Source organism: Xiphophorus couchianus, chromosome 7, assembly GCF_001444195.1.
Source record: "Xiphophorus couchianus chromosome 7, X_couchianus-1.0, whole genome shotgun sequence".
Lineage (NCBI taxonomy): Eukaryota > Metazoa > Chordata > Actinopteri > Cyprinodontiformes > Poeciliidae > Xiphophorus > Xiphophorus couchianus.
Window position 1 is genome coordinate 2,920,140 of NC_040234.1, and position 11,646 is coordinate 2,931,785.

Sequence of the window (11,646 nt, forward strand, 5' to 3'; positions counted from 1 at the left end):
ATCTGCCCTTATGGATCAGGTGCATTGTCACCGAAACCCCATGTAGAATTGTTTCAATATCAGGGCCGATGCAGATATTAATATCAGATCGGTGCATCTTTAGCTGTGACTTGAACTGACTCGTCACTCCTTGATAATTAATGACACCAACATGTTTCCATTGAGTCTCAGAGCTTCTGCTCTGATTCATATCATCCTGACTCCTCCTCTGACCGACCTCCCATCTACATCCTCCTGATCAGTCAAAGAGCTCTGTGTTCAGCTGGCTCCTGCAGATGGGGCCGACTGTCGGCCCCCGAGAACAGCGCGTGGATGAGAGCCTCCTTTCTCTGTCAGCTTACCTATCAGAAAGTGAAACATGGAGGATGACCTGACGGCGTGAGGAGGGAAACAGGCCGGAAGGTCGTAAACCTCCGCCACCGCGTCAATCTGATTCCAGGTTTGACGCAACAAAATCCTCGTCTGGCGAATTTTAATGAGAATGAGAACCCGGGCTTACTGAGAAATATATTATTAGAATTTATTATCCACATGTCCATCATGCAGCCATGTCACATATTAGAATATCTTCTAGTGCAGCTCATGTGAGCAGAACAATGATGGAAAAAACAATGTGTAAACTGATTACTGTCTCGCAAAAGGAGCCGAAGCTTTGCAACTTTTAACTTTAAGTCACATTACAAACACTGATGTCGGCCAGTGTATTTTATCAAGATCTAACCAGACAGACCAACACAAAGCATTGCATACAGAGGAAGCCAAATAATACAGGTCATTTCCTTTCTTCTTTATCACGTAAAATCTGAAAAGTGTGGTGTGATGCCCTTAAATATGACATTAAAATAAAAATACACCAATATGAACGTCCCCTATAAAGTGGTTTTTAGTCTGAACTGGTTTTTTATCCTGGTAAAATAAATGTTAAATAAAAAAAATAAAAGGTAATTTTGATGTTGTGGGTGATAAGATATTATACATACTACACATATTTCCCTACCACCTCACCATAAAAAGCCTTCCTAAACCGCCAGAGCTATAATGGGATGGTTGAGATCAAAAGATGCCCTGCGACAGACTGGCGACCTGTCCGGGGTGTACCCCGCCTCTCGCCCGGAACGTAGCTGGAGATAGGCACCAGCAACCCTCCCGACCCCATTAGGGACAAAGGGTGGACAGAAAATGGATGGATGGATGGAGATCAAAAGAAGTACTTGTTAGAGTGGCCTAGTCAAAGTACTGAATCAAATCCAAATGACAATCTGTAACAAGACTTGACAACTAATGCTTAAAGACAATGTCCCTTCAATCCAACTTAAACCAAAACAGCCTCTAAATATTCAAAGTTGGTAGAGATTAGAGACGCACCGATCCGATACCAATATCTGTATCGTCCCGATATTGAAAAAATCTAGATTGGGTAGAAGGGCAGATCTGTTCAGCCTAGTTCTATGCTTTGTGCTCTACACACCGTCACACTTTATTATTTATTTTACATTATATTTGGAATTCCTAATTGCATTTTTGAACCATTTGAAAGAATATTTGTTGGAGTTTATTTATTTCTTAAATGTTTGACCAAGATAGTCAACTTATTGTTTTATCAGCTTCAGTTTCTTTATTATTTGTTTTACTTTGGCTGTTCTAACTGCACTGACTGAACAAATTAAAGTTGGTTTTCCATGTTTGACCAAGCCTGTGAAGCTGTTGGTGTATTTCAGTGCGCTGTACTGGTGCAGAGTTATCAAATAAATTTGTAATTCAGTTTATTTATGCCTGTGTTTAAAAAAAAATAGAAAAATTTTTAGTTAGTTCAGCTGTTTTTCTGTATTGGATCGGTATCGGCTGATACTAAACAAACAGATATCGGTATCGGGAGTGAAAAAGTGGATCAGTGAATAATAGAGACATTCCTCTAAAACTTGCAGGTGTACTTTTGGTGAAAGGTAGTTCCAAAGTGTTGAGTGGGTTCATTAAAGTGCAAGCCACACTTTTTTGGGGGGCGGGGAGAATAAAACATTGAGAAAGCCTGTTCCAGTTTTCTTCCACCTGGATGAAAGAGGTCAGGTAAACAGCCACACCAAAACGCCACATATTGACCTTCCACTCAGACCTAAGAGGAGCAACCCGACGGTTCTGATTCAGCTCAGATGAGAAGCCGCACATATCGATTACGTGCATACATGTTGCATTCCAGCGCCTCGGTGACACATGAGCCGCATCGCCTGAGGCGGAGAGAGACGGAGTCCTATGGAGCGGAAATGTTAGACATGAAAGGTAAAGAACTCCCAAACATGATCCGCTCCTACTCACGGCCCAGTGATCTGCAACCTGAGTACAGGTGAGCCCGGGGCCGACCATGATGTCAGAAAATCAGAGAGCAGCTCAGGGGTTATCTCCATGGAAACCAAAAGCCAGCTAGCTACCATTTAACCTGGGCTCTGATAGGAGCTTAAGGAACTGACAGACTTCCAGGATGAGTTCAAACCTTAAACAAGGACCGTTAGTAGAGTTAAAGTAAACCGCTAGGAGGAGATTTGATGCATGTTGCCATGTCTGCTTCTCTCTATGCTCAGCAAGTCTCTAAGAATTGGGTCTGACTGCTTTGACATTCCAAACAGAAGAGAAAGTCAAGGCGATGATGGAAGATGAAATCACCTCTGACTCGCCTAAAACAGGTCATTTTATCGGAAATGTGCAACAAGATGCGCATCTCCCGCAAGGAGGCGCGTCAGGAGTCAGAAAAGTGTCATGGGGGCCGGAAGAAGGAGGGGGGGCAGACATCACCTTACAAGCCTCCCTGTAGTCACTTGTTGAAATATTTCACTTTAAAACTGAAGAGGCTTTCAAAATCATATCACAAAACAATAAAAGACTAAACATGCTGAGTACCTTAATGATGCTGCTGCGGCGCGGTGCTGCCTTCACGGACTCCAGCAGGATGGTGTCCGAGTCCTGGCCCCCTCCACCTCCTCCTCCGGGGAGGATGACACCGCTCCGCCGGCCGCGGGACACTCTCGGCGGGATGAAGTCCGGCGCCCCGTCGCCGTACAGCCCGTCCCCACATCCGTCACGCTCCGACATGTCGGCGGTCAGAGGGCTGGGTGGCTGGGGGGGCGGGGGGCTCAGTTCAGAACAAGCGGGCTCGGGGGAGAAAGTGAAGCAATTTTACGGGATCGGAGAAAGTTTGGTGCCCTTGTTCGGGGATGCCATTTAAAAGAGGAGCGGCTCTGTCAGCCTGACGCACACTGCTCAACTCAATTTGACTATTTAGAAGCAGGATTTCATAGTTCCAGAGGAGAAGTCCACGCTGACTCTAGGCTGGTTGTGTTAGCGCGCTCCGCGGCGTATCTACAGCCCCGAGCATCACAGGCAGGTTCAGGTTCAGGAAGGGGGACCGACCGGTGCGCTCCCCTGGAGGCGCGCAACAAGTCCTCACCGTCTCCAGCCCGGCTCCTGGCTCCCGGTTCCCTGGAAGCGGTCAAGGCATCCAGACGTGCGTAAAGCCTCCTGGAAACCAGCAGCTGTTGCAGCGGAGGAAATCTTCCGATCCAACGTTGTTCACCAGGTTACCAGGACTACCCGAAACCGAACCGCTCCGTGCCCGGAACACGCCCTTTGGTGTCAGAGTGCAACGAGGGACCGGGCTCTCGGCGTGGCGCGGCGGATGGACCGACTCGCTCGTGCGTCGCCGCGGGTCCGTCTGATTTTCAGTCACAGCAACAAACAGCCGACTTTTGACGAGGACGAGAACACAACTGACAGGCGGTCGCGCCGCCTCTCGGGCGTCACTCCTCCTTCCACCCTGTACGCGCGGCTCCGCCCACTCCGCGAGACTGACCCGCGAGGCAGCCAATGAGCGCAGGCGCGGGGAGATTACCGAGGAAGCGCGAGCCTCCGATAGGCGGAGGTCGTGTGTTCCCTGAGACAGACGGAGCTGTCTGTATGAGGCGAGGTGTCAACAGCTGTGATGATGCTCAAACTGACTTCGGTTACTGTGGTTTTTTTGTTGTTGTTTTTTTGTTTGTTTGTTTGTTTGTTTGTTTGTCTTTTAGGTAACTGATGGGTCTCATAGGGCGGCGTATTAGGGCCATAGTAGTTAGGGGGAAAAATGAGTAAATTTCCTCCAAAAATCTAATTTTTCTAGAAAAATTTCAGAAATTTTTAGATTGTTTTCATGTTTTTTCTAGAATTTTTCTGAGAATAATCTATCAGTTTTATAGATTTTCGGGACATTTTTTTCTACTTTTTGAACTCAGATGTGGGTTTTTTGTTTGTTTGTTTGTTTTTATGTATAATGCAACTAGAAAATAAAGAATATGTCTGTTAGGGGGAGAAATGTAAAGTAAGACATTAACAATAACCTGGCTGTATAACTATGCACATCATTAAACCGATAAGCTTGGTTGAAAGCATAGCAGGTTTCTTCTTTGTTTGTTTGTTTGTTTGTTTTTTGGTATGAGTCTATCACACTGGATCTACATACAACACCTTCTCTGTGTTGTCCAAATCTAACTTCCTGCTCACAGACCTGATTTGGGTGCTGATGCTTGGACTCACTGAAGGTGCAAAATGCCATCTTCATCTTCATCCTCCTGATGTTTTTAGGTCAAAGCTGATTAACACTTCACAGTCTCAGCCATCTTGAAAAAAAAACCCTGACAAAACTTGGCCCCAGCATGATGCTGCCACCATGTTAAAGTGATGCGGTGTTGTCTTTGAGTCGAATGAACATGGAAACAGTGGCGACCCCAGAAGATGTTCATAGAGGCGGCCAAACCAGGCCAGTAAAAATTTTAGGTTGTAGGTTGTATTTATTTATGTATTTATTTATTGATCTGTCACGTTTAATATCTATATCTTCATTGAAGATAATGACTCTGTATGCCTTTCCTATGACAGGATTTTCCCTTAGAGGCGCCACTTTATCCAAAACGTCAAGTTCAGTTCTTCCAGACACTCCCAGTTTCTCTACAGGTGTTGATACTTTTTATTCCTATCCTAACTGGCATGTTGGGATAAAATGTATTTCCTAACAAACCGCCTCTTGTAGGAATGAAAGAATAAAAAATGACTGAAGGAAAAAAGAAATGAAAACCAGACTCCCCGCTGCTCTTTCTAAGGCTGTTCCTGAGAATAGTGAGGCTCCAAAGCGTTGAGGGATGGTTCGATCTGTGAATCTCAGATCCTTAACTGTTGTTTAGTCTTCTGTCTGAGAAGTGAGACCCTGACCTCTCAGTCCTGTCCGGTAGGTGTGGGTTCAGGGCAGCAGGCGGCTGGTAACAGTCACTGCAGAGCTGCTATAAAGAGCCGATACATTATTCATCGAAGTGGCAGCAGAATCACCTTTTCTTTCCTTTGGTGGGGAGGTCAAGGGCCAGGGAGAGGGAGGAAGCAGCACATGAGAACTGGCAGGTTTTCTTTAGTATTTTGCTCATGGAGACGCTCAGCGGGGTGGACTGATGCTGGCCTTCACGACCTGCAGGCTGCTATTAGAGGGGATTTTCTCTGTCTGCTGGGAGATGTGTGGAAATATCGTCTGCTGAATTAAAAAAAAATATAAAATAATCCTGTGACAAACACATGCAGTCACTACAACGCGTGTTCAGAAGTGTGCTGTTCCTTAGCACAATTTACCCTATTAGTCATATTTTACTGGAAAGAATTCATATTTTCCCCCTAAGTAATCCTAAAGAGCAAAAGAATTAGAGACAAAATTCAGGAAGTCGTCTCAACATGGCTCCTCCATTAACCCTTTAACAAAGTTTTAACCGGCGTTGCAGTGAGAAGTAGCTCCTATAATGAGCTCAGCTGATGCGCAGTTCCACCAGATGTTTGCCAATTCCTGCCGGCTAGTCTGAAGGAACTCAGTGGGGGAGTCACAGACAGAACAGGAGTTTTTAAAGAGACAGAGGCCCAATTTCAAGGCCTTTACCAAATTACCAAGTCAAATCTCTTTTAAGTCATATTTGATATATTTACAGCTTTTTAACAACTGAACATAACATAATGACTTGATTGTGCTATAAAATGGCACTATGTGGCAGGAAAACACATAAAATATTCACAGATTCTTATGAAATTCTCTATAATTCATCTGCAGGGAAGTGTGAATATTTGTTAAGGATTATTATGTGGATCAGCCCCACAGCTGCGGTTGAGCCATAATCCTGAAAACACACATTTCTGTGTGACAGAATAAATCCATCCATTCTGACTGACTGACTGACTGACTGACAGCGACGGGGAGCCATCAGACATCTTATCATGGAGTTGAGGATCAAATCTAGGTGGAGGGGAAAATCATTTTTTCATCCACTTAAAATAATAAAGTTTTATTGAGTAAAGCTGAGATGAAAGTGTGGTGAATCCCGGCTGAACTCTGGTCAGTCTTCTCGTACGGTTGAAATACTTTGATGGTAGTCAAGATTCAGGCCCTCTGAATCCCCCGCCCCCCTCCCCCCCTCCCTGAGTTATTATTTGAAGGTGTTCCCGGCTGAGTAGTGTTGTTGCGCAACACCCCCCCCCCTCCTTTCTGTCTCTACTCTCTCACTCTCGTACTTCCTCTTCTGAGAGGGGAGATGTGCTACCAGCTCTCCGTCTAACGGGTACGTTGAGTTTCCTAAATCTGCTGGGATTTACCCTGTCCAGAACTGAAGTAAACTCTGTTTAAGCTGGTTTCGAGAAACGATTCGCCTGGTTATCTGACGGCCTACATCCAGGTGTCCCACCCTTCTTCCCCCTGTGAATTAGCCAGACTGAGCAGCCTACAGCCAACTAGTTTCACAGAGCACACCTGTTAACGGTCGCTCGTTCTCTATTTTACAACGTGCATTTGTTATTGAACCAGGTAGGTTTTAGTGACTCGGGCGAGTCCCAAGGATGTTGTTTTACATATGGGCTACCAGCAACCTAAAAACATTTTCCACTTTTTCCTCTCCAGAATCAAACATCACAGCTATTTTACAACCATCAAAGAACTTTAAGGTGACTCATTAACTGAATGTCCACAACATCTTTAGATTTTCTTTATGCTAAATATTTTATTAGTAAGGCATTTTTGCAAGGGTCAGTACAGCTTAATTCAGTAGCAGAAATAATCAAATAAGTAAAATCAATCATCTAGTCTATCTTTCCCTACTGCTGACACTGAGAACTAAAAAAGGGAACCTTTGAGAGAGACGGACGGAGTTTGGCGCCTCGAACCCCAGACCTGGCACGATGATGAAGAAGGTGTTGCAACAGGAGGAAGATGTTGATCGATGAAGGCCAGGATCTCCGCAGGTCTGATGAGCCTCCTCTCCGCATGGATGCTGAGGTCACACAGGACTTGGTGCTGGCAGGAAAAAAGGCACCAGTTCTTCTTCCTTGTCTTTGTCTTCATCTTTGTCTTTGGGGTCTGAACCCAGCCGATGAGAGAAGTGCGATTCGAAGCCACAGATTGTGGGCCAGACGGGTTGGTCTCCATGTGCAGGACAGTCTCCGGCTCCGTGGCCCCGGCTCTTCTTCAGCTGCAGAGTTCTTTGTCCATCTCGATCTTGGCTCGAAGCTGCCTGGAGGATCCAACGAACGGTTCCTCTTTTGCACCCACCTTATATAGGGTTTATCTGTCTGCTTAGACAGATGATCTCATATCCGTCACTGTCTTAAGAGACATCATGTCATGATGTCTGTGCCAATGTCTCAGGGCTGCTCAACCTCCTGTTTCCATATAAGGTGCTGATCATCTCGGCTCTCCTGTTAGTTCCCCTTTTTCCCTTCCTGTCACCTTTCACCTACCATCTACCTCCAACATATCAGTGATGTTTAATTGCAGTTTTACAACCTTTTACACCATTTCAAGTTCAATGTCAAAATCACATTTATATCACATTTATTTTCTTCAGCTTCTCTGATCTATCATTCATTTATGATTTTATAACCATAACTTATTAGTTACTCTTATTATGATCTTAATGTGAGTTATTACAGATGTTTTTCTGAAAAGAAACCAAGAATAATCTATTATTCTAATTATTTACTACTAAAGTTACAGTTACTTGTTTTTCTTGTAGTTCTCACAAATATAAGTGTAAGTATTATTACAAGTAAATCAATATTAATATAAGTATTTTACTTTGAATCTTATCAAATTACTCAAAATGTTTAGATTTAATTTTTTAAAACTTTCATGCTTTAAAATAGTCTCAACTATTTTTATAAATCTGCAGGCTGGAAACTTCCTCTTTTTCCAGGAAACCTGATTTTCCTGTTTAATGACTCTCTCTGACTGACTATGATTTCTTATGATTAGATGGAAAAAAGTAGAATTAAAGCAAAGTTTGCATGAGACAAAAACAACACACACAACTAGATTTATTTTATTGACACTTAAGTCTACTGTTGGGCCTTGATATCACTTGAGTGATTCATTTTAAAGATAACTTTATTTATTATTACTGTTAAACTAAAATCTCCAGCATGGGGAAGTGGGATGAGCTCGGATTTTCTTGACAGTAGAAATGAAAGTGTGTATGCGTTTGTTGGCGTGTGTGTGTGTGTGTGTGCTTCTGGACCTTGAGCCACACAGCTGTGGAATGTAGCCGGCTGGTGAAGCCTATTAGCACATGGGGCCCTCCAGTCACACAGCCCTGATAGTATGTGTTGAACCAGGCCACATTTTCACAGCAAAGGAATTCCTCATGTTTGTGCTTTAGTCCGTATCACCAGAAATTTTTTTTTTTAAATCCAGCAGGGACTGGGAATATTGCTGAGCTACATGGTGTGTGTGTGGTGACAGAAATTAAGTAGACGGATCAAAACCGTTCCAAAGCATCCTCAGGTTAGACAATAAGGCCATACATTACATCGAAAACAGTCAGAAGATTTTTTCTTTTTTTTTTTAAAGGAAAGTATGTGCAAAATGAAAATATACAGCAGGGAGTTTGTGGGGTGAATACTGAACCTGTTATGTAAAATGTAAAGAAGGTGGAGTGGTTCACTTTTCCATTTACTATACAACATTAGGTTTGGTTTGGCCACAGTTTGGTCAACAAAATATGTAGTTGGTAGCTTGCTGATCATGACAAAAAAGTTCCCAGTAGTCACTGAATTAACTTGAAACTGACAAAGGTAGTAATAAATAAACTTTTCCTGAAAATTGATCAGTGAAAATCACACATTGCTTTTGAATTTTTTTTTTCCACATAAATATAAAGAAACAAACTAACGAAAGGCCTGGACAACAACGATGCTTCCTGTCACTGGACATTTTGTTGCTCAACTTGTTGAGTCGATCACTCCTTTCAAATGATTCAGTGAGACTCCTGCCCCTGTCCGTGGTTTCCTGGGTTACTCCTCATGGACAAACTGCGTTTGAAACGCTGTGACTTTTTTAAAGTTTTCCTGAATATGAAAAACTGGAGAACTGAGAATTTTCAGATGCTTGGTTTAAGACAAAACAAAAACGTGCATATTTACATTTCAGGCTTACAAAGTTAGTTATCATATTAATCACAGGACCAGAGTGTGATTAATATGATTTCTTTCCCCCAGTCGACTGATCGAGCATTCAACACTTTGAAATAATTTGTCTTGCAGCATATTGTGGAATTTGGGTAGAAACAAAACGGTGCCAGACAAGATATGAAATATTTGAATAAACTACAACTGGCTAGCTGTTAGCTACTAACGATTAATCGTGATTAATCACAGCACTAGCATGTGATTAATCTGATTAAGTTTTTTGATCGATTAATGAAGCCTTCACCACTGAAATCGTGTGGCAGCATTTTGTGGAACTTGGGTAAAAACAAAAGTCCACAAAATAGTGGCAGACAAGAATATTTGAATATACCACGACTGGCTAACTGTTAGCGGCTAATGAGGATGAAGTTGGCATCTGTTTCCTGCCTGGGCTATAGGGCTATTTCACAGTTGGTGACAATGTGGACAAACATATGATCATGACCATGTGCAAATATGAATTACTTAGCTGGTCAGCAATGAATCCAACAACCCAAATGTGATAATAATAAAACATTTTCCGTGAAAATCGGACAGAGGATTACCTGACATTATGAGCACAGAGTGAAACCTGGACTGGATCATTTCACAGTGATTACAGAACATGGCCTGGGAGGCATCACTCTTTTTGTTATCAATCTTAGTTAATCCTTAATCTTAAAAGCCTCAGAGCAACACTGGGGAGTCGGGACAACCAGGCAGGGACACTCTTAAATAAACCCGTCATATAAAACATAAAACAGAAGCAGAGGGTTCAGATTTTGCATGAAGAAAAAAAAAACTACAATACTTGACTCTGGGGACTTTGTTAGTCTTAATTTCACACCTTTTTCCACCTTCCATTGTCTTTCATTTATTAGGTATCCAGTATTAAGAAAGACGCTGGGCACCTAATGGCCTTTACTTCCTCATACTGATGCCAATGAAGTTCAACCTCTGCATTAACTCCTGCCAAAAGTTAATTTGATTTACATTTATTTAGCATAAGAGGAGAAACACAAGAACAAACTCTCAGCAGCTTCCCAGGAGCAGCTCATCTGACATGAAACCACACTTTAAAAATAACACTCCTTGCCTTTTGGCGACAGTACAGCGTCTATAAAATGTGTTCACCCTCTACAATGTATTACCTATTTTGTTGCTTTTACTAGTCAATCATGATCAACCAAATTTGGCATTTTTGACAACAAAAAATTAAGAAAAAGAAATATGAGTTTGTGATTTAATGCCTTGAAACTGGGCCTCTGTCTCTTTAAGGGTTTCACTGAGAAGTAGCTCATATGAGCTCAAGCAGATGCGCAATGACACCAGGTGTTTGCTAATTGCTGCTGGCTAGTCTGAAGGAGCTGAGTGGAGGAGTTGTGGGGGAGGGAGGGCTGCTCTGAGAGGCGGAAGCATGGAAGCTTGGAAACTGAGAGAGACTGCAGATGTCCTATACGTGGTGAAAATGATTGGAAAAGCGTGATAAAAGTTCAACCTACTTACCATTTATAATTCTAATGTACTTTGATCAAACCAAGCTTGACGTTTTGTTGGGATTAATAGAAAATGATCATGTCTGAGAGCAGCCACCAAACAGACCATTACATGAAAACATGGCTGAACATTCAGCAAAGACAGATTACATGTGGAGACGGAGGTCCGAAGTACAGAGAGCAGTGACCTTGTTAAGACGCCTGAGGATCATTAAGTTCTGTCAGTATTGAAGGAAAAAATGGATCGTGTTGATTTCCTCATCAGACGAGTACTGATCTATTTCTCCGTGAACTGAAGAGCTTTCAAATGCTGTCAATAGAAGGTCTGATGTTGCTACATTCGGCCTTTACATGCACATAACATAAAAACAATCTGATCCCTTTCATAATCATTATTACTCAATCTGAAAATGGAAAGCAGGAGGCTGCAGCGCTTATCTGCAGTGTGTGAGTACCAAAGGATTTGATAAGATTCATACCAACTCAGAAAAATGCAGTATAGTACAACAACATAAGACATTCCTGTGCAATGCAACATTTTATACACCAGTCCTCTGTTGGACGTATGAATGGATGAAAATTCAGTGGTGGAGGATAGACAGTGGAGAGCAGCGGTCACAAAATGTGTCCCCTGAAGGTAAAGTTCAAAGGTCAAACTGATGCTAGTCTC

The 11,646-nt window shown here is 42.7% G+C and overlaps 1 protein-coding gene across 1 annotated transcript in view; it reads right to left on the minus strand.

Annotated features, from left to right (window-relative positions):
- The window catches only part of plcl1 (phospholipase C like 1), a 120,227-nt gene extending 116,116 nt beyond the window's left edge, over positions 1-4,111 (minus strand). The window contains exon 1 of the mRNA XM_028023700.1: positions 2,890-4,111. Coding sequence (XP_027879501.1) covers positions 2,890-3,081 — 192 coding nt within the window. The 5' untranslated portion in view covers positions 3,082-4,111. The remainder of the gene's footprint in view (positions 1-2,889) is intronic.
- Between the last annotated feature and the right edge of the window lie 7,535 nt (positions 4,112-11,646).